Consider the following 24,466-nt stretch of genomic DNA (forward strand, 5'->3'; position numbering starts at 1 on the left):
CGGCACGGGCGAACCTCATTCCCTGCCTCGATTGGGTCCGAGCGGGGCGGAGCGAGGTTACGTCACTTCCTGTTTAGTTCCGGGGTCGGCCAATTACACGTCAGCTAATTCAACTCCTACTCCTTTCTTTGGTGACAGGAGACGCCCGCCTTTTCCGGCCCCGTTGGGAGCCGCTTGTTCCGCAATATGGTGAGTTCCCACCTTGGGGGGCGGAGGGCGGTTGAGGGCCTCGAACGCTGCGTGGCGAACCGGTGTCCACGGTGGTGCAACCGTGAGAGGATGCTAGGAGGGGAACGTTGACTGGCTTCCCAGTTCTGAAGGAGGGGAGTTCCCTGCAGCAGGGAAAGGTGGCTGTCAAGACTGGAGAATAGCTTTCCAAAGCCTTTTTGCGCAGAAAGTTCCAAGTGTGTGTAGAAGGCGGTTTGTTAATCTCTGCTGCACTGGAGAGTCCTGTTTCAGGTTAAAAGGGGGAAATGTAACTGGGTTACAGCCCGCTGTATCCCATGTGTGGGGTTTCCTTGAGAGGAGGTGTGGTGCAGTGGCTGGAGGGATGGCTTGGCTCATCAAACCAGATAACCTGGAAGCGTTGTTTAATTAGGAATTTAGAATAATAGAGTTGGAAGAGACCTTGGAGGTCTTCTAGTCCAAACCCCCCCCCCCGCCCCCCCCCCCCCCCGGCCAGGCAGGAAACCCTACAAAACTTCAGACAAATGGATATCCAACATCTTAAAAACATCCAGTGTTGGAGCATTAACAACTTCTGGAGGCAAGTTGTTCCACTGATTAATTGTTTTAATCACATGTCATGAATTTGATCGATAATTAATAGTTGTTTTTAACCACATATCATGAAAAAGGTATACTTGCTTCCCTTAGCCTCTTACACTATAATACATCCTTCTATGAAAGAGCAAAAGAATAATTTGCTAGTGAATAAATGACCACCTGTAGTCTCTGTTCAAGAGATTGGAGCAAAGGCTTGCTGAGTGGTCTGGGTTCAGATCCTTTTAAAGCCATAAAAATCCTAAAGTACCCATAAGGTGTCTGCTTTGAACCTAAGAAATGTTATGGTGATTATAAAGCCACCTCAAGACACTTGAATTCTTAATAGGGTAAAAATGCAATGAGTGAATATTTTAAAGCTAGCTGGCAATACAGTGGATATGGAAAGTCTATACGGCTCTGTTAAAATGCCTGGTTTTTGAGATATAAAATCAGACCAAGATAAATCACTTCAGATCCCCCCCCCCATCTCCAGTGTAATATATAAGTGTCCAATTCAATTGAAAAACAAAATGAAATCTTGTGGGGAGGAAATAAAACATTACAATAATGTGGTTACCTAAAGATGCACACCCTTAAACTACGGTAATACTTTGTTGAAGCTTCTTTTGATTTTATGACAGCATTCAGACTTTTGGGATAGGGGCCTATCAGCATGGAACATCTGGCCTTGGGAAACTTTGCCTGCTCTTCCTTGCAAAAACGCTCCAAATCTGTCAGATTGCAAGGGCATCTCCTGTGCACAGCCCTCTTCAGGTCATCCCACAGATTTTAAATTGGATTTAAACCTGGGCTCTGGCTGGGCCATTCCAAAACTTTGATCTTCTTTTGATGAAGCCTTTCTTTTGGAGGTATACTTTTGGTTGTTATGTTGAAAGTTGAAATGCCTCTTCATCTCCAGCAATTTAGCAGAGACCTGAAAGTTTTGTGGCAACACTGATATTTGGAACTGTTCATAGTTTTGATTAAAGGTCCTATTCCAGCTGAAGAAAACAACCCTAAATTATAATGCTGCCATCATCATGCTTCAATGTGGGTAAGGTATACTTTTGGTGATGTGTAGTGTTGTTTTTCCACCAAACATATTTTTTGGAATTCAATACTGATCAACACTGATCTTGTCATCTTCAGACCGTAACACATTTTTTCTTCATGTTTTTGTTAGATTTGATGTAGGTTTTTAGAAAATATAACTGGGCTTGGATGTTTTTCTTTGTAAAAAAAGGCTTCCATCTTGCCATCCTATCCCATATCTCAGACGTAGGAAAAATACAGGAGTTTGTTGTCACATGTAGTGTACAACCAGTACTTGTCAGAAATTCCCGCAACTCTTTTAATGTTGCTATAGGCCTCCTGGCAGTCTCTCAGACTAGTTTTCTTGATTTTTTCATCAATTTTGGAGGTATCTCCAGTTCTTGATAATGTCACTGTTGTGCGATATTTTTTCTACTTGTTAATGATTGTCTTCATTGTGTGAGGGGGCAGTGGTGGGTTCTGGATCCTGTTGCAACTGGTACGGTACAACGGGGACCAGTGTCCACCACATGAATGCACATAGTGCATGCATGCATCCTTACCTCTTGCGATGCCTCCGCAAAACTTCTGCTGCTCAGTGGAGAGTTGCACAGGCGCCGTGCGCTCCATGTGTGTGCTTGGAAGCGCCAAAGAGCTCAAATACAGGTAAGAAGCTCTGGCGGGTGGGTGGACCCTCCAGAGCACTGTACCGGAATGGTACCCAGTGCTCTGGGCAGGCACCGGTACACCTGTACCGGGGCGTACCTCCTGCAACCCACCACTGGGGGGGGATTTATACCCTCTTCTGAAATGAGATCCCTTTATACTTTGTAAGCTCTTTACAGACTTTTTGCTTAAGAGGCAACTGAGTAAATAGCATAAAAATCCTACTAGCAGTGCTGGACTTTATATGGGCTTGATCAAATCACTTTAATTGATGGCAAGTGTGTACTGACTACTATTTACCATCAGTTTGAATGTGATTGGTTAATTCTGAACACAACCATATCCCTACTTATAAGAGGGTGTGCACAGTTATGCAGCCACATTATTCTAATATTTATTATTATTTCCCCCCTAAATGTTTTCAGTTTGTTTTTCAATTGAATTGTAGAGCGTATATCTTGGCCTTCTTTTTTTTTTTACATATCAAAAACCTAGCATTTTAACAGAGGTAAGGTACACATTTTATATAGACCAGTGGTTCCCAATGTGGGGCCCACACCCCATAGGGGGGCAATTTGATTTTTAATGGGGGAAATATGAACCTTGTTTAAACCAAGTTAATGGCCTTTTAGGCTTTCTCTGTTTGAGTAGAGTTCACTTTTTGAGTAAAGTAAGAATTATACGTCACGGGGCATCAGGATTTTAGAGATGCTTAGGTGGGGCAAAAAAAGGTTGGGAATCACTGATATAAACTGTATATATTAATGGATTTACCGTACCATCAGTGAGTGTTTTGTTACTTTTTAAATGTTAGCATGGAGATTATATTTATTGTGATAGATTGCATGTAGAAATCAAATTCATGAATTGGAATGTTAGAAAAAAATAGAAAATTTAGTAAACAACTATTGCTATCTTCTTTGTAGGGAACAATATATTTGTTTCGCAAATCACAGCGGTCTCTTCTGGGCAAGTTAACACAGGAATTTAGAACAGTAACTGCTGATCGAAGGGTAAGTGTTTGCATTTACGGGCAAGAAAATAATTTAATACATAGATGCTTATTTTTACAGAGTCTTAAACATGTATACAGAATCAATGACTCTGATTTGTTCCTCCATCACTTTTAACCTATTTCCTGTTCCAGTTGCTCCCTATACTTTCCTTATATTTGTTCCTTTGTTACTGGTAAACCTTTTTTATTCTTGTAAATTGCATAATAACTGTAACTTGGATGTTATGAGATGTATCTAACATACGATTATTATTGAGCAACATTATAGGATAGAGAGATTGAAATATGCTTAATATTTATAAGCAAGCCTTTGGAAGTGGCTTTTGGCTGATGGAAGCAAGCTGAGATTTTATTATTATTTTCTGGAATTTTCTAATAGGATTTAATTGAGTTTTCATTGTGTTACATAATATTTTATAGTTATTTCTTTTAGCCCTGTTGAATGTCATGTGCTGATGGAAGTAGAATGTCAGTCTGACAAATAAACAAATGGGGAAAATGTTCCAGTCAGTATTTTCTTTATTAGTTGTAAATATCTGAGATTTAGCTTTTTCAATTTATTACATCTATTCATTTATCTAAGTCTGTGTCTTTTTAACTTTTCTTTGTTAATAGTGCAATTGTCAATATGCATTCATTTTATTTTTATTGAGTTTGATTAACAAATAGTATTCTGGGCCAAGGAACTCTGTGCAATGCTGAAGAGAAAAAGCTGTTGAACTTAGATGAACAGGTAGTCCTTGACCTATTTTTAATGACTGTGTGAAGCTATAACAGCACTAAGAAAAGTGACTCATGACCAGTCCTTGCATTTACAACCATCTCAGCATCCACACAGTCACAAGATCAAAATTTGGCTGCTTGGCAATTGGTATGTATTTACCATTGCAGTGTTTTAAGGTCACATGATTTCCAATTATGACCTTCCTAGAAGGCTTCTAACAATCCAAATCAATGGGGAAAGCTGGATTCACTAAACTGTAGTGATTCAGTTAACTGTGGCAAAAAAGGTTGTAGAATTAGGCACAACTCACTTAACAATCACCTTGCTTAGCAAGAAAAATTCTGATTCCAATAATCACAAGCCGAAGACTACTTGTTGGTCAATAAATCACTATTTGAAAAATTATGAATACATTGATCCTAGACTATGCTCTGGCATTCTTTTTTCAGCAAAGAGATTAAAGCCATGGGAAACTTGAGCTGAATGTTCAATATTTTATCTGTAGATTATAAGGATTTTTCCCCCAATAAAACCCTCTTTACTAAACTTGTTTCAACTCTTGTTATTTATAGTCATGGAAGATCTTGCTGTTTGGTACAATAAATATATTATGTACTGCATTCCTGCTTATGTGGTGTAGTTCTACAAACAGCATAGGTATGTTATCCTTTTAATGAGATGATTGAGCTATACAAAAGCTGTTTAATATTGACATAAAATTGTATTTGTAAGCATTATTGATAGCTAGCTTTTTTTTTTTACTTTTTCTGTTCCTAAAGTCATTCTTATTTTTTGATGATGTGAAAGGATATTAAGATAAATCAAAATTAATTCTACTAAATGTGAAACTTTGCTTACCTTTATTGATGCCCACAATTCTATTAGATGGATGCACGTGCTTTATGATAAAATTGTGCTAAAATATCTAAAAATTGAAACAACTATTGCAGGTACAGATAGTCCTTGTATTAGGACTACAATTTGGAACTGGAATTTTCATCTCTAAATGACATGTTTGTAGAACACAATGTGATTTATGCCTGTATTACTTAGTGACAGCAATCCCTGCAGTCTCCGTTGCCATTGTTAAGTCAAGATCATGGATCATTAAATGACCACCTTGTCACAAAATCCTGCTGACTTCTAACATCCGATCAGTGTAAAAAGCTAGCAGGAAATTGCAATTCCCAGATGGCTTGCAAACAGGCTGGCAAACAGGAAGTGGCTGCTGATGGATGGAGAAAGATGCATGAATGGACAGAGAAGCAAGGTACAAATGCATCGAGGCTTGGAAGGTGCAGGAAGATGTGCAGGTGGCCCACAAACTGTGTTTTCGTAATTGTGGGAAGTTCCAACCATCACTGGTTGCTAAATACCCAGATTGTGATGACGAAACAATGGAGCTACCGGAATGGTTGGAACTTTGAGGACCAGTCATAAGCACCACTTTTTCAGCACGGTCATAACTTTGAACAGTTACTGAATGAGTGATCATTAACCGAGGGCTACCTACCGTATATATTAGACTGTCTATGTCATTTTTAAATTGTGCAGCATAGATTAACTTTAGTGCTCCTTGTTATTGCTTTTTGTCTGGAGACACAGGCTATATAGACTGATTTGCAGTTTAAAACTTTTATTTTCACTTTCTGTATGAAAAACCCCACATAATGACTCCCATCACATACCCAGGTATACCTATCCAACTCAATGTCTTGTTTGTTTTGGTGGGGATGGGGATAAAACATTGAAGGAGGCTATAGATAGGAATAGCAGTGTATAACTCTTTGATTAATGTTGTATAGGTTCATGACTGAAGATGGGTCTACATTTTTATTTGCATAATACACAGATAACTTTTAAATTGTCATGCCCAATTTTCTTGAGACTGCAGTTTTATATCTTCAGATGGAGAAGTTATATACTAATGATCTTGAATGTGTCTGGAGGTACTAATACTGATTCTTCCTGTCACTATTATGTGATCTTTATTTATCATTTAGAAACTGTTCATCTTCCTCATAGAGGGACTCTGGGCAGTATACAAATATTACCCACAGCTGAGTTTCGACCATCACTTGTCAGCTGTGACCAGGGGGGCATTTGCCCAGGTTCGCCTGGTGCGCCAGTTGCGGCCCTACCTGAACCGGGAGGCCCTCACAACAGTCACTCGAGCCCTTGTGATCTCTAGGCTGGAATACTGCAATGTGCTCTACATGGGGCTCCCCTTGAAGAGCATCCGGCGACTTCAGTTAGTCCAGAATGCAGCCGCGCGAGTGATTGTGGGCGCACCACGGTTCGCCCACATAACACTGATCCTCCGTGAGCTGCGCTGGCTACCTGTTGATCTCCGGGTGCACTTCAAGGTCCTACTTACCATTCATAAAGCGCTCCATGGTAATGGATCTGGCTATTTGAAAGACCGCCTTCTGCCAATTACCTCCCTCCGTCCCATCAGATCGCATAGAGTAGGCCTCCTCCGAATTCCATCCGCCAGTCAGTGCCGACTGGCGACTACGCGGAGGAGAGCCTTCTCAGTTGCAGCTCCGACGCTATGGAACACTCTCCCCGTGGAGATCCGCACCTTCACCACCGTCCAGGCCTTCCGCACAGCCCTCAAGATCTGGCTATCCCGTCAGGCCTGGGGATAAGACTTTACTCTCGCCCCATGTTGAATGAATGTTGTGTTTTACCGCTAATTATTTTTACTCACATTTTCTTTTTGTGTTCTGTCCTGCACTCCCCTCCCCTATTATTGTAAGCCGCCCTGAGTCCCCTCAGGGAAAAGGGCGGCCTATAAATGTTTAATAAATAAAATAAATAAAATAAAAAAAATAAAATTAAAAACATAGAACATTAAAAACCTGAAAATTGAATATAAAAACTTAAAATAGTTAAAAACCTACTGAAAATATTGCACATTATTTTAAGGAAATGTGACAGTTGGTAGATAAATGTTTTTCCACTCCTGCTCTAGGCATTGATCTAAAGGGCAGAAATGTAAGAGAGATGCTCTTCTGCTCTCAAGAATCTATTTTGTAACAGTATGCTTCCTCCCTTAATTGTCTGCTGCGGCTCTATGTTGTTAAGATTTCCCACAATAGTGGCCTTGAGTTGTCTTAAGAACCTCCTTACAGTTATGATTCTGCCAAACTATGTAACTTGCATAACCACTTTGACACATCCGTCTTATGCAAGGAACAATTTACCCTTCACCAAGAACCAATGAATATGCACTATTCATATATTTTATTTCTTTTCCTTAACTTCTTCAGTCTTCACTCTGTAGTCCTCAATCTCATAGCACATACAAAACTTCTGAAATCCTAGCAGTAAATCCACCAACTCCTCTGTTGAATATCCACTATTATGGCATTCGCAATAACACCTGAAAACTCCCATACAAAATTCACAAATAACCTCCAAACCTTGACCGATGCCACCATACAAAAAAAATCCCAGAGGTCTAAACAAGTTCCTTGACAAGCTTTGTGATTTGGTAGATGCATATTTATTAAATAGGAAATTGCATAAAGCCCAACAATTGTTTATTAAAAGCAATAGTACATTTATTTACTTACAGGCAAGTTAACTAAATTATTTTCAACATTTGTTTATGTCACAGTAAAATGGCCGTCTTCTTTCCACAGCTTTAACTGCATATACCTATCTAACAATCTTTGATCTTTTCAGGTATGTTTCCTTTTTTTCATCAGTTAATTTTGTAACACCTGTAAAAATAATGTCCTTTTATCCAAATCCATGGGTTATGGTAAAAAGCTTTTAATATTCCCTAATAAATCCTGTTTCTCTTAGTTAAGTAAAATGCAGTCCCATTTGTATCTATTTAAGATTAAATCTTAAGTGGATTGGATTGCCAGATATATGATATAGGATTGCACCCTAAGTGACTTTTCAATGCATAGGAGATAAGTCCATAAAAATAGATCCCACTGTTTTCTAATGTCACATACAGCACAGAGAGAGAGATTTTTCAAAGATCTGCAAACAAAGGAGATTTAAGCATGCTTAAGTCCCATTATGACAGCAGTATATTTTGTCTTTAATCCCCACTTTTGTTTTCTATGCAATTTGGTGGTAAAAACTATTTGCTTTTTAAATAAATGACAAGCCTTTAAATATCTCTGTCAGCCCCATAACATAGGCCAGGTCAGGAAACCACAGGATATCTACTGGTTCTAGAAACAACTGGATCTCTACTATATTGCTGTAAAGTATAATAACAAAATCTTGTATGCCTAATAGGTTTCTCTTTGGTCTGTCGTATATTAAAGAGAATCAAAGCGGGGTGATCTTGAATATCATTTTCACCCCCCCTTTCTCAGGACTGAGTTGGTGTTTACATAACAACTCCTGCTTTTTCAAGATTAACTCATACTCACCTACATTAACTGAGATTGCAATACTCTTATAAAAAAATAAGTCTGTCAACACAATGGAATTTAATTCTGACTAAACATATGTAGGGTATTACCACTGCATTAATTGATTTAAAGAGACAGTTGAACAGAAAATCTGACACAACCTGAAAAAAGCACCCAATTTGCGGACTTTAGATGCAAGAGACATGTCCATTGTTTCTGAAATAGTCTAGACAGTTTTCATCAATTTGCATCATTTACATCAATCCACTTTATTTACATAATGACATAATTATATATTTTAATGAAAATTACATACATTTGGATTAAATAAAAATTCATATTTCATATACCGACCTCCGCTTCAGCAGGATGTTAAACTAAGGATTTATTTGATTATTGGCAATTCCTTAATATGTTAAATGATAATTGAATGTTGAAATTCTGGATTTATTTTATATAATTTTTAATAGCTACATTTCTCTTATTTTAATTTTTGTTTCATTTTTTATTTAGCTTAATAACATGCTTAATAAGTTATTGGGTGATGATGAAGAAGCCTAGTTCCTCATATTCATTTGGGTAAGTTGGATAATTAATATTTTGTTTCTTTTGAAAATATTATTTTACTATGAAATAAACATGTTATTAATTTATTAGATCAATTTTCTTTATAAAGAGATTTTATAAATTCAAGAAAATTATAATGCACACGTTAAAAGAGCATTATATGTAATGTTCAATACTGTACTGATATGTGCCCAAGAAATTAAAGGGTGCTAATTTGAAATATGCATATTATATTTATTTGATCAAATATGATATTAGCAGCCCAGAAATCACCAGTCTGTGATTGATAGAACAGATCAGGCTCTATGCAGTTTTATGTAGACTCTGGGGCCCTTATATAGTTTTATTCTCTTTATGGAAGTAAATCTTTCTTATCACATAAGGGGGAAAGTGCATTTTTAATTTGCAAGAATAGAAATTTCTTTTTACGTTTCTTACTAGATGTGTTTAATGTAATCTGTATTTTTGAAATCTCTGATGCCTTGGAGTTCAAACTGTAGCTAAATGAAGCTGTAATATGCACGGTTTTGTTTCAGTTAGGTGTAGTAAACTGGTATCTATATGCAATCTCCTTTCAGAGCCATTTTCTTTTATTAGTCATATGAGATTTTATAATTTGCGCTTGTCATACAAATGTATTATCCAAGCTACTTATGTGAATTAAATTTACGTTATAAAATATATCAAGAATAAAAGCAACAATATAAATACAAATTGCAACAAACAAAAAAAGTAAGTTCATACTCTTGCTGAGATAACAATAGGACATCTTTGTGAAGTCCTCAGAGAGAGGAGCTAAACCTAAGTTAACACTTTGTCCCTTATTCAGCCTTTGCAAATTCATTATGAACAGATAGCAGAGGATACATAGCTTTTCATCAACCTCAGTAATGTAAAATAATCCTATCTGCCACAAAGCTAAAATTAAGCTATCCAAACTTTAAGGCGCCCAACCTGCTTTTTTTTAACTGCATGTAAAATCAAAACTATTCATGCGTGGTGTTGCCTAACAATGACACCCTAATTGCTAGGTGGCATGAATTAAATCATAGAACTTAATAGAACAGAATAATTCCAAAATACATGGAAATTATTCAGTTGCCCAACTTATCTGGCCTTCCCTTAATTTAACTTTTAAAAATGTTTTAATAAAAAGAAAATAACAGCAAAAGTAAATAGCACATGTTAATTTTCTAGCATACCTTCTTGCACCCACCTCAATGAATGCATTATACTTTCTGATTAATAGTCTTTATTATTTGCACTGATTTTTAAATGCTTAATTTCCAAAACTGCAGATTTGAGAGATTTGAAGTCCTAGCAGTATTTGCTTCTACGGTTCTTGCACAACTTGGAGCACTTTTTATACTTAAAGAAAGGTATTGTTGTGCTTATTATTTAATCATTTTCAAAGATAATAGTATTTCCAGTTCTAGAAAAGTTTTTTTTTAAAAAACAGCAGCTACAAAGGATAATACGATGTTCTCCATGGATACAGCAGGATGGCTCAGGAGTGGGTATTTTCATAGCCTGGTTGGTCGAGAGACTGAGTCAATAATTCAGAAGCCATGCCTATGACTCTCCTTCTTCCTTGGCCCAGATTAACTCAGTCTGGTCTAAGAGAAGAAGTATTTTCCTTGGCTCCACTTCTGAATTAATTTCTCAATCCTTGAACAATTTTAAAAAGAAAATCAGATTAATTGAACAATTCAATTCTAAATTGCTGGAAGTTCTAGAGAGGCAGTCTAACCCCACAAGTGGAAGATCCTTGCCTGACTGGCCTCAGGGAGCAGAGGGATCCTTGCGAAGGTTGAGAGGCTCCTTAAAATCATCTGTTTCGGTTTCCTGAGGCAGCTGCACAAACAGTGGTGGCTCCAGAGTTCCACAGAGAGGAGCAGTGGCCATTTTGGGTTCCGAAAGCACAGGCAGCTTGTGGTGGCCATTTTAAGCACCACCATGTGGAAAGAACTGCAATCAGCTTAGAGATAAGCCGATCACTTTGATCTGAGTCTGAAGAGAGTCGCGGAAGAAAAGCCTCAGACATTGTTTGGAGCACCACTGCTGTTATCAAGGGCCATGAGTGGCAGAGCCTGGCTTAGCCATGCCTCGCAATAGCCCCAGTAGGCAGGCTGGGACTTCCAATGTCGAGAGCCAATCCAGCCCACCCAGGAAGTCCAAGTCCAAAGGAGGCAGAACCCCTGTGGTTCAACGCCAATCCAGGGCAGTGGAGAGGGATGAACAAGGCAGGCAGAAAGCCCTAGAAAAAAGAGTGGCCAGAGCTGAGAGGCTTTTAGTCTCTGCAGACCGCAGCATCAGCCCTGCTCATAGGTCCAGATCCATCAGGAGGAGAAGAGCCCTTTCCCTTTCTCCCCAACGCTCTGGGAGGGGCAGGAAAATTTCTCTCCCCCCCCCCCTTGTCTGCTAGAAATGTGGGTGAGTTACAGGGTAATCCCTTTGGCTGTACCACCTCCAGCATGATTCCTCATACCTCGGTAGCTCCTAGGGGTCCTCTGACCATTAGGGATAAATCCCCTTCAAGGGATGAGTCACTCCCTGAGGATTTCATGCAGGACATCCCTGAGCGCATGCAACAATTCAGCGCACAGGCCATTTCACATGGCATTGCCTCTGGCCTACGCCATCAAGATGAGGCCCCTGCCAAACAACCTGAGAACAAAGGGCATAGCTTCATACGCAGGGAGACAAGGGCCCCTACTGAGGTCAAGCCTACCTCACCTTCGGTAGCCAGTGAAGCATCCTTGTTGGGAGAGGGGCCCCAGAGGGACCTTGATTTTCAGAGGACGAGGAGTCTTCCAAAATGGACCCTCCTGCATTCTCTGGCTGTTTTCCTCCATCAGTTTAAGCCCCTCCTTTGCAAGGCCAGGGCAACAGCTGAATTGGAGTTACCTCCCTAGATTCCTCCTGCTCAATCACCTACAGCTCAACCTCAGCAGGCCAAGAAAGGTACCCTATTCTCTCAGCTACAACAGGACAAGGAGGAGATACCTGTCCCAGAACTTTTTTCCAAGGTTGTCAAAAATCAGTGGACCCGCCCAGGGGCGTTTCCCAACCTAGGGGATAGTGACAGCCAATTCTATAACATGGATAAAACTTTCACGAACATCCTTCAGGTTCCAACAGTTGATGAGCCCTGGCTACATCCTCTGTCCTAGTGGTGGGGGATATTGCTAACAACGTCAAACCCGAGGACAGGAAGGTGGAGCTCACCCTCTGCAAAAACTTTCAGGCGACTGCCTAGGTAATTAAAGCCGCCTCAGTTGCCTCATTCTTCAATAGAACATCCTTGTGGCTACAACAGGTTCAAGAACAAATCTCCCCTCAGGACGCACGCCTCCAGCAGGACTTTAATAAACTGCTGGCTGCCACCTAGTTCTCAGCGGACGCCACCCTCACAGTGGTGTAGTTCGCTTCCTGGGCCCTGTCATCGTCTGTTGCCACCAGACGTCTGGTCTGGTGGCACAACTGGCAGGCGGACGCTAAGTCCAAGTGGAGGTTAGCGTCTACACCTTATTCTGGGGATCCTTATTTGGAGACTCTCTCGACCCAATATTGGTCGAGAACAAAGATAAAAAGAACATCCCTCCACCTCGCCACCAAGCGCGCAGTACAACGGCCGGCACCTTATTTTCGCAGACCGGCCTACAGACCTATAGACCACGAGACAGCATCTCATAGGTACTATCAGCCTCGCCCGGATAGACAGGCGGATAGGGGGTTTAACAGGGACAGACAGAGGTTTCAGCCTCAGTACCAGAACCACTATCAGTCCCAAGGCATGAGGCCCTTTTGATGGGGAGGCAGCCATTCCAGCTATAAAGGATAATACAATGTTTTATTCACAGTAAACATCATAGATTTGCTGGTGCATGAAGGACTATATATGTGACTAACAGATTTATTGTGTCTTTTCAGTGCTGAACGATTTGTTGAACAGCCAGAGATTCATACGTAAGCCTTTTAAATTAACTAATAATAAATATTACAAGTATATAAAATTGGCATAATGAATAGGGCCATTAGTACATTACTTTATCTGTTAAAGCAGAAAACTGAAAATTAAATGCTGTCATGACTTTTAGGTCAGTGACAAAAATCCACCTGAATTTGTTGATCTGGGATACTTGTTTAATACAAATGGATTTTATATAGAGATAACTTTAAGTCACACATGCAATAAATTGGCAGATGTCTTTTTAAAAGACTTTGTCTGATTTATATTAAATAATAGAAGCTTAAATTTAATGTTATTTGTAATTTCATCATAGTTTTGGGTTCCATGGCTACTAAAAGAAATGTAAAATTTTTGTTTTAGATGTTAGATTTGTCTGGAAGTTGTGAGGGGTTGGATGGGAGACAACTTGCTAAATTTGAATCCTAGCAAGACAGAGTTTGTCCATTAAAGTGCTCTGGAAGCTCCACTATATCTCTTGATGAGGAATCATTTCCCTTGAAGGGCTGGCTCACAAATTGAGCTCTTACTTAAGCAGCAAGTTGAAACCACAGATGGTGGAACCTTTGGCCAGCTTTGGCTAGTGTGCCTCTACCTGGGGCAAGAAAATCTTGCTACAGTGATTCATGCCCTTGTTCCCATTTATTTATATTACTGTAACACGCTCGATGTGGGGTTGCCTTTAAAGACAATTAGGAAGCTTCAGCTGGCCAAAATTGCAAAATTGTCTGTGTACTGTTTTACATTTGCCTGTGGGACTATACTATAGACCTTGCATTGCCTTCCTATCAGATTGTTGTTGCAATTTAAAGTATTGATGTTAACATAGAAAGGCCTCTCACTTGGCACTAAGTTACATTCTTGTTCACCCACTAAAATGAGGTTGGCTTGTTTAGTCTTAAGAATTCCATCAGTAAGTGCTTCCCCATTTTGTGCTGGGGCAGAAGGCTAAGATGCTGCTTTTCCACAAAAGAATGGCCTCCCACTGTCATGTAGGCTGACTCCAACTTTGGCTGCCATCCAGAAGCACTTGAAAAATGATATTTTCTTAAGGGCTATTGAAACTTGAGGTCTAGTTTTTGGGTTCTATAGTTTTTGTAAGTTTCAGGGTTTTTATGATTGTAACTGGGCTCATAGATGTTTTTATTTATGTATTTATTTATGTATTTTTTTATTTCATGAATATGCCGCCCATCTCATTCAACAACTCTAGGTGGCTTACAGCATAATAAAAAGATAACAATTTAAAAATTAAGATAGATTAAAGACTAAAAAAACCCAACAGAACAGGTGACATGGGGTTGGGCATCTCTCTATTAAAGGCTCATGCATTCCCATAAAACCTCTGAAAGTCCTGTACAGCAGCACAGAAATTTAATAAATCTCTCAGCTAATGTTCTCTATTTACATAAGAGTTGTATATAATTAAATGGAATCAGGTAAACTTAAAAAAACCCACTGTAGCTAAATGGAGCCTAATGGTAATGAAGAATAAATAATATACCTGTACTTTGTACCTGACAATATGCTGTATTGATAAAGATTTTTTTTTAGGGGTCGATTGCTGGTTGGTACCTTTGTGGCACTCACTTTCAACTTGTTCACAATGCTTTCAATTAAGAACAAACCATTTGCTTACGTGTCTGAAGGTACATAATTTTTTTGAAAAAGAAAATATGTATTTTAATTTAATAAAAGTTTAAAAATGATATTATATTAATTAGTAGCCAAATGTTATTTGTTGTTGTCAGCAAACACACAACTTCCATCCCTTAAATCTTTGATAATACTCAGAAGGACTAAGAAGAAACTAGATGTATAGCAGAGGCATCCTCATTTTCAATACCTTAGAAAATGTGAAAAAGGGTAACAATAACTGCATTGCAGGTGCTAACTCCACATATTCAAATATTACTTTACAGAAGAATAATCAAACTTTCCCTTTCTTAACCTTAATTTCAAACAATAATTCAAAATAATCTGACCAGACTTTCCCTTCTTGGTAAAGTTTAAGCAGCGTGGATCAAGTATTACTTTACACAAAAATCAGTTTGCATTCTATCTTGAAATGATCCCGACCAGCTTTCCCTTCTAATAGGATTTAAACAACGTAAATCATTCCGCGTGCATTTTGCCCTCATCCCTTGCTTCTCTGATATTTACCACTATCAAATTTATGCAGACATTAGTTTAAAATTTAGCTCAAAATAATTTCACCAAGCTTTCCCTTCTAATAAAAATTAAATAGCATAGATCATTCCACATATTCAAATAATACTTTCAACAAGAATCAGTTTACCTTCCGTTTTAAAATTATGTCATCCAGCTTTCCCTTCTAACAGAATTTAAACAACATAAATCATTCTGCATTCATTTTACATATATACATTCAGTATCACCCCACCAATATACGTAAATCATTCCGCATGCATTTTACCCTCATCCCTTGCTTCTCTAATATTTGCCACTATCAAATTTATACAAACATTAGTTTAAAATCTAGCTCAAAATAATTTCACCAAGCTTTCCCTTCTAATAAAAATTAAATAGCATAGATCATTCCACATATTCAAATAATAGTTTCAACAAGAATCAGTTTACCTTCTATTTTAAAATAATCTCTTCAAACTTTCCCTTCTAACAAGATTTAAACAACGTAAATCATTCTGCATGCATTTTACATATATACATTCAGTATCACCCCACCAATACATTCCGCTTTTTCTGCCGGAGAGAGGTCGCAAACCCCCATTCAATCCACAACTTTGGTGAATATTTTAGAATGTCTAAATCCTCAAACTCCGCTTTTCTGCTTCTCCGAGGGAGGGGGAGCTACCCCCTCCATCTTGCAGCCATGTGGTCTGTTGCTTGCCTTCTCCTTCGGCTTGTCTCTCCTCTTTTCCAAGTGAATCAGGAAGTTCCGCCTTCAAAGTCTTGTAATAGAAATCTCGAGCCTCCGAAACAGAATTGAGACGAAGTCTTTGATTCTCGAATGTGACCGTAATGCCGGCTGGGGCCTCCCATTTATATTGAATCTGATGATTTCTAAGCTCTTTAGTTAAAAAGGTATAGTCCCTTCTTGCCTTTAACATCTGGAAAGGTATTTCTTTGAAGACAATCAAGTCCTGGCCATCAACTCTCAATCTATTATTGTAAAATTTTTGCATGATCGCGTTTCTGGATTCTTTTGTGGAGAAATATATGATTATGTCCCTCGGGAGCTGTCGCTGTTCCGCTACCAACAAATTCTGGCGATAGATTTTCCGAATCTGCCAATCAAAGTTAAGTCCCGGGCTTCCCACCGCATGGCTGAGGGCTTCAACAAAGGTCTGTTTCAGATTCTCTCGTTCCTTTTCGCGGAATCCTCTGACTCTTATTGCGAATGCCTTCTTATTAAAGTTTATCATAACGAGCTGTTCTTGGGTGTCTCTAATTTTTTGTTGTAATATTTGAATATTAGTAGTCAAATTAGAATTAGCCTCCTCCAAACTTTCCAATTTATTCTCTATTTCAGCGGTATAATCTGACAGGGCAGACACGGCTGCAAACGTATTCGCCTTCATTTGGTCAATTTTAGACTTTAAATCACCATATAGCTCCAATACAAATTCCTTAATTTCTTGTTTAAAATCATTAAACATTTGAAAAAAAAATTCCTGTGTTAAGAATTCTCCAGTAGAGGGCGTAGGAGACAAGGGCTGCGATTCCAGTGTAAATTCTTTAAGCTCATTCACAGATTCTTTAGGCACATTTGTAGAGAGACGCTTCGATTTTGACCTGGGTGCCATTATAAATAAACAAATAAACAGCGCTTTCGCTCCCCTCTGTTTCCCAAAAAAACCAAAAAAAGTTACTTTGTTAAGGAGCGGTCTGCAGGAAGGTAAAACCGGCTACGTACATCCCCTATCAGTCACCAACGGAGAGAAATCGCCATTTTGAAGTCCGTTTAAACAAAGAAGCCTCTAAGACAAATGGTGCTGGTATTTAAGATAGTAATAAAAGCATAAATCTCACAGGAGTGGGACCCGCCCGTATTAATCCTAGCTTCAAACAACTTTGCTTTGTCCTGGGGGGGGGGGGATCGCCTGTCTAGGGCTGCAAAAAAAGGCAGCTGAGAAGAACTGGCTGGAGATAAAAGCTCCGCTCACGCTGGATCTAATCTCTGTCCACAGCCAAAAAAAAAGAGAAAGGCTGTGAATTACGAATAGACCCTAGCACACAGAGCTCCTCCCTGCCCCTTTATAGCCAAAAAGGGGTGATATCTATGATCTTATTTAGATATACAGACCAGATCTCTGAGAGAGCTCGGTTGAGCCCTCCTCGGCGACAGGCTCCGCCCCCCCGGAGAATGCAAATTCTTAACAAGAAAAAAAATATATGTAGAACTGTTAGGGACCCTCATATGCCCTTTCATGTTCCATCGCAAATTCTTTCTGACTTAAGGGTGAACTGTGAAAATTCTTCAGGTCTTATATTTAAGTGTAATGTAACGGATGTGTGATTTGGGTGGTAGTTTAGTCTTGCAATAACATCTAGAAATAATCAAGTTCTAATAATCTTTTTCAATTGCTCTTGTGATTCTGGTTAATAGTATTTTGAAAACATAATCATGCTGCATTATAATTGAATAAAGTTTTTTATGTCTTTGTTTTTAACGCAGTTTGACCATAATTATAAAATTGTGCTTTCAATTAGTAGAATAATATATTGTTTACTTTAATTTAAATTTACCTTTAGGCTGATTTTAAAGGTAGAACTTCCTTTAAATATACACTGTAGTAAAACAATAAAGGAATTCCATTTACCCAGCACTCCAGGAATACATTTTTTTAAAAAAAGTCAATGAATACTTAGAAGATTATTGGCTTGTTTAAATAGGTTTATTTTTTGATAATGAGGAGATAATGTGCTAATAAAGTAAAATTTTCAGATAGAACTTTTGCCCTACAGTTGAACTTGATACAGATTTGAGCAGGATTATATTAGACTTAAGATATTTTGAATGTTCTCTTAATGAGCAATTACACTATTCTCTGCAGCGGCAAGTACAAGTTGGCTTCAGGAACATGTTGCAGATCTCACTAGGAGGTAAGTTAGAAAGAAAGGCCTTCTAAATCAGAGTGTGCTATTTTCTTTGGCCTGAAGGATGTATTTCTAATTTTGACATCATGGTGAGGCAGGAGAGACTTTTTTTATTAACAAAATAGCTCTATTGTTAAAACACTCATCAGGTGGATGAGTGATGTGGTAGTTTCTTGTCATGTTTTAAAAGTGATAATCCTGAAACTTCAAGACACTTGTTTTCAAACTTGACAACTTTAAGATATGTGGACATCAACTCCCAGAATTCCTCATTGAGCATCTTACCATGTTTGAAAAACATTGCTGTAGGACTTTATGTAGTCTCAAACTTTTTTTCCTACCTCTTACGGTGTAAAGCACAGGTAAAATAACTTTTCTACAGGCTAAGAAAAAAAATCAAAATTCTGGTTCAGTCCATTTCTAAAACATGGCTCATTCCAGGTGGTCCCAGAATTGGAAGGTTGGGTCCCCATGCCTCCAAATTCAAGGTGTGATACTTAGGTTATCCATATCTCTTTTATCTCCTAGATCAGAGTTGTCAAACTCAATCATGTCATGATATATCGAGACATATCGAGACTTTTTTGTGGAGCTAGGGTGGGCGTGGCCGAGCATGATGCCAGTTTGACACCGTTGTCTTAGATACTTTCTCTCACTACCAGCTTACCTTACCATAGTCTTTCATTGTTTTAAAGAAAATGTGGGTTGAAGCTATACACTGTTTTTATTTTCTAAGAATGCATATAGGAGCTCTCTTGTGATGCAAATATGATATTAGAGGGTGGTGCTTACTTTGAAGCATGTCAGCTGGTCCAACCCCCCCCCCCCATTTGTAAAAATGAATTGCTAAGCAGAGATGGTATTTAGAAGGTAAATCATCTTTATCTGCATTTGCACTTAATATTAGTTTAAAAACCTAATGTGCTTGCATAGCCAATTCTAGGTATTAGCTTGGTCTTTGAAAGAGAGAGTTTCTAGTATGGGTTTTAAGCAATAATAAATTTAAAACACTCAGAAGAAAGCAAACAGGATTTTTAAAAAATAGTTCTTTCTTATGTTAAATTCCGGTAGTTCCCTGAAAATAGCTGGAAATTTCTGTTTCTTAGCAACTTTGTACTGTGACATAGACAGAGCTAATGAGACTAGCAGCCCAAGTTTGTGGGTGTGGGCCACTGTGACATTCTTTTGATTTGTTGCCATTGCCAAATATATATTGTTTGGAAGTTATACTGTGGAAATTTGATTTATTGAAATGGCATCTTCTTGTCTTTTTTGTTTATAATCACTTTCTCACGGAAGGGTGTTGGTTTCTATTTTTAAACTATGTTAATTTTTTCTTTAGGCAAATGGCCAGATAATTTGTGTTGAATATAAAGAAGGTTGACAAATTGTTATAATCAAAGTCACAGCTCAAGAATATGAAAATAATTGAGTTTGCTAAAATAGTATTAGATTAAATTTTGTTCTGCTGAAAGAGGGCACGTTCCTTTTCACCCATTTATGAGTTAATATGAAAGTCTTAAGTGGTAAAAAGCAAATAGTATCAAATTTCCTTAAAGTCATGTTCCTGTTATCTAATAATCATTGGGTACACAAACTGTCTTAATTAATGTTTCTTGAAAAAAGCTGTATCCTTACGATTCAACATACTCATAAAAATTGTTAAAATATGCAGATAAGACATGTAGAGTACCTAAAATGTAATCCTAACCTAAAACATTATTAATGTTCAGATAGGATTATATGGGTGAAGATTGTCTTTTAGAGAACCTGGCATAAATTGGGCACAGATTTAACGATTAATACAAATCTTAGTTGCAGTTGGCAAGATGCTAATAGCAATAGACCAAACTGTTTAATATTTGAATGCTAATTCAGAGTACTAAAATTTTGTTTTAGAATAAGACAATGGGAGAAAAAAACACTTTTGGTAGCCAGAAAAAATGCATTGACATATACCTGTAGCGATGAGGAATTGAATTTGATTATATGGATTCAAACTCTTTTTTTTACTTAGCTCTAGATTATCTTCTTTTCCAACAGCATTCTAAAATTTCAGATGAAGATTTTTATTTTATTTTTATTTTTGGGGATTTTTTGCATCAGAGTTATCCCATTGGTATATTTCAGAGAGCAACTGTAGGAGCTACTGCCATATGCATAATAAGAGTGTGCTGCCTCTTAGCTTTCTTCACTAATTGATACTATTTATTGTTACTTTTAGCTTGTGTGGTATCATTCCTGGGCTGAGTAGCATCTTTCTTCCACGTATGAATCCATTCATCTTGATTGATCTTGCTGGGGCTTTCGCTCTTTGTATTACATACATGTTAATCGAAATTAAGTAAGTACTGTTCATTGGAATGATAACATTTGACAGAAGCTTGATACTGAAAAACAGGGATGCCTATAATGTTATATTTTTCTCTTTCAGTAATTATTTTGCAGTTGATACAGCTTCTGCAGTGGCTATTGCTTTGATGACATTTGGTACCATGTATCCCATGAGTGTCTACAGTGGAAAGGTATTGCTTCAGGTGAGACAAAGAGTTAAGACTTTGTACTAGCAGTTAGAGAGTAGCCAAAAAAGCAGCATTGCTTACTGAGGTCAGCAAAACAACCACAATAATTAATTCTGGAAAATCATAGTAATACAGATAAAGTTTTGTGACTTGCAGTAGCTGTCAGTACAGAATTGGTTAATTAAATTAATTGGAACGATAACTTGCATATTCTTTGCAAGAAGGTTTTCCTAGTAAGAAGTGCTGGGGTTAGAAGTTGATAGGAGAAAAAGAAAGATAGCAGGCAGGGATGGCTCTCCTCAGAGGAGAGGTTGATTCATCTGTCTTCTGAGGGAAGAGACAGTAAGGTTAATTATTTTAGAATGGACTCTGTGATTACCTAGATCGTTGTGCTTATTTGTTCTATAGGTTGCATGTGTACAGTTTATCCTCTCCATTTATTCTCAATTCTCAATAAATACTTTAGATTAACAACTTCTTACATGTAATTAGGCTGATCTACTTCTTGAGGACTAATCCTTTAATTAAATCACCTCCTTTGTCTTGTTATCAGGTTGCAGTAATGACACTCTTGAACATTAGAAAAGGATTGTCCAGACTCAAAGATTGGGGGAAGGCTAATTTCCAACTATAACAAATGATGGCAACTCATCTTAGAGTAGGAATCTGGGTACTCTATCAGGGTACTCTTTAGAGTTTTTGGATGGTAGCTGGCATCAGAAAGGCCCTAAATTTGTCAGGAAGCTAAAATAATAGGTAACCTAGGAGATAGAACAAATAGGGTTTACTCCACTATAGGTGCCAATAACAAAGATGGCTAAATCTCTAGACAAGTTAAATGGGTAGATGACTCATAGTGTTGTTAGAATTTTTTAAAATAATACCAGAACTTTGTTACAAAAGAACAAATTGTCAAGGACTAACATTGTGGTTTAGTATGTCTGTGTTCAAACGCAGAAGAGGTGCTGCTTATGTGAACTCACCCATTCAGCAAAACTTTTAAAAAATCCTATTTGAATAATGTATCTTTCTTTTCAGAAGCATTCACATAATGTAGTCAGATGTATTCCTTGATACTGATTGCTCATACTTTAACAGCATCCTAATTACTAATCATTTGTGTTGTGGCTGAATAAATTACATTGTGAAATTGTAAACCTTTTTTTTAGACGACACCACCTCATGTGATTGGACAACTAGATAAACTTATACGAGAGGTAAGTTAATATAAAAAAGGCCTTCATAGTTTGGGGCCATATTCTCCCAGTTGTTTCTATCTGTCCAGTTTGGTCAGGCAGTTGGACATGCTTCAGGTCCTATCAGCCAAGGTGTGTCAGCTATGGCAGTGGTTCCCAAACTTGGCAACTTTAAGACTTGTGGACTTCAACTCCCAGAATTCTCCAGCCAGCAGAGCCAAGTTTGGGAACCACTGAGCTATGGGAACCAGGAGACATGCCTTCTCTGCATCGCCCCTGCCCTCTTCAATTCTCTCCCTTCAGAGTTGAGGGTAACCATGACCCTGCTGGCCTTTTACAAGGCCATGAAGACTTGGTTGTGAGAGTGTGTTAAGAGCCCCAGTTGCTGATTATATTAACATCCATAGCAACGTTTTTACTTGCTGCCATATATATTTATTTTGTACTGTTTAAATGGTTTTAATTGTTTTTAAGTTTTATAAAACATAATGCAATGTTTTATTGCCAAGAGTCACTTGCTGAGATGAATGGCTATAGAAATCAAATAAATAAATTATGGGACACCTCTAATGGCAATCCAAAAATGCCTTCTTATTTATAAAATATGCTAGATTTGTTTTATTAAGCTATTACAAACAGTGGTAAAGGGTAATGACACACCTGTTAGAAAACAAGCAAGCTCAGAGAACACCAAGGACCCCTTATTCCAAACAGTCATATTATTGTTTTATTATTATTTTATACAGTAACTTTCTATGTCTTGAACCAGGTTTCTACTTTGGATGGAGTTCTAGAAGTTCGAAATGAACACTTCTGGACATTGGGGTTTGGTTCACTGGTATGTATTTATCCACTAATGACTTTTTTCTCTAAAAAGCAAGAATGAAGAAATACATTCTGATAGTTTCTCATCTAGTGATTGCAGGGTTTACTAAATTATTTCAAAAGTGTGTTTCTCATTGTGCATTTGTCCCTGTCTACCAGTTTTATATGTCACAGACTGATGAGCTTTTCTTAATTTGTCTTCTAGGCTGGATCAGTTCATGTGAGAATTCGAAGAGATGCTAATGAACAGTTGGTACTTGCACATGTGACAAATCGGTTAAGTGCGTTAGTATCTATTTTGACTGTTCAGATTTTCAAAGATGACTGGATTAGGCCTACTTTGGCTACTGGACCTATCGGGAACAATATGCTGAACCTTTCAGATCATTACATTATTCCAATGCCATCTCTAAAAGCAGCGGAAAATTCTGACCATGTTACATCCACTCCAACTAAACCAAGCAGTCCACCTCCAGAATTTGCTTTTAACACACCAGGTAAAAATATGAACCCTATCATTCTCATGAACACTCAGACAAGGCCCTATGGATTAAACTTCAACCATGGAACTGTACCTTATAGCAGTGTCTTCACTCAAGGCTTTGGATTGCCAGGAACAGGAGTAACCCATGGATTCAGGACTGGCTTCATTAATGTTCCCCAGAGATATGGAACTGGCACTCGAGGTCAATTAAGGCCCTAATAAACTCTTTCTATATTTATTGTTTAAAATTACTTCAATTATTTTATTGCTCATTTTTCTACAAGACTGATTTCCTGGTAAACTAGTATCAGAGGTTTTCAAAATCATGAAAACGTGCCCTCATGGATTGACTTTTTTTGGTGCAGTTATCCATTTCTGTGACTGTAAAGCCATAGCTTTATAAAAGGTTATTGCAATTGCATATATTGCTGGTCTTGTAAATAATTTCAACAGTTATGTGAAAGGAACTCCAGAAAATAATGGTTTTGCAAGGTGTCTATTAACAAAATTATTTTTTAAAAAAATTGTCTTTGATGTAATCATACAATCATTTTTAAAAGTTATACTTTCTGAACAATGGAAAATGATTATTTGGTAAGTCCAGCAAATTTCCTGAAATTCAGGTTGATATTAAAATGCTTATGGATATTCTTGCTTGTGGAGTGCAGAGGAGACATCATGAAATATGACAGTGTGGGAAGACAAGGTCATCCACCTACCTGTAACTGATTATTAAGAATATTATGTCCAATACGTTTCTCACATGCACAGTTACGTTTCTGGAAGAAACAGGACATCAGAGATTTTAAACAAGAACACGTAGACGGTTAGACTTTAAAGACAAGTTTCTCCCCTCCTCCATGAGCATAGCCCTGAGGGGAAGAGCTGAAAATGTCAGAGTAAGGCCTATAGCTCTTGTAAAGATCCAAAGAGAGGGATTCCTATGGTGGTGCCTAATTACAGAGGAGGGAAATGGAATTAAGAGTACAGATGGAGATTCAGAAACGGTGAAGCAAGGTGTTATGGCCTGCCAGCCACCAGCAGAGCTAGCAGCAGACTCAGATGATGAAGAAGTTGGGGAAGAACTTGGGCCAGTTCTAGGAGGACTCTGATAGATGTCTGTGTTGGACTCAAGAGATACAGCCAGGGCTGTCTGACATTTCCCAGCCACTGGAGAGCAACTGTCTTTGGAGGTTGAGATGAGTGAGGAGGAAGAACAGCTGGGGCCTGTTC

The 24,466-nt window shown here is 38.1% G+C and overlaps 1 protein-coding gene across 1 annotated transcript; it reads left to right on the plus strand.

The window, feature by feature from the left end:
- Nucleotides 1-85: 85 nt before the first annotated feature.
- Nucleotides 86-24,028, plus strand: SLC30A6 (solute carrier family 30 member 6). Its single transcript, XM_032216292.1, has 14 exons — nucleotides 86-189; nucleotides 3,390-3,476; nucleotides 4,775-4,859; nucleotides 7,853-7,895; nucleotides 9,101-9,166; nucleotides 10,453-10,533; nucleotides 13,088-13,123; nucleotides 14,679-14,773; nucleotides 18,164-18,212; nucleotides 20,431-20,550; nucleotides 20,641-20,743; nucleotides 21,898-21,945; nucleotides 22,694-22,762; nucleotides 22,955-24,028. Exons 1-14 carry the CDS (start codon nucleotides 187-189, stop codon nucleotides 23,450-23,452), a joined length of 1,383 nt encoding a protein of 460 aa, XP_032072183.1. The 5' UTR covers nucleotides 86-186; the 3' UTR covers nucleotides 23,453-24,028.
- The last annotated feature ends 438 nt before the right edge of the window (nucleotides 24,029-24,466 follow it).

The sequence above is a fragment of the Thamnophis elegans genome, chromosome 4 (assembly GCF_009769535.1).
Source record: "Thamnophis elegans isolate rThaEle1 chromosome 4, rThaEle1.pri, whole genome shotgun sequence".
In the NCBI taxonomy this organism is placed as follows: domain Eukaryota; kingdom Metazoa; phylum Chordata; class Lepidosauria; order Squamata; family Colubridae; genus Thamnophis; species Thamnophis elegans.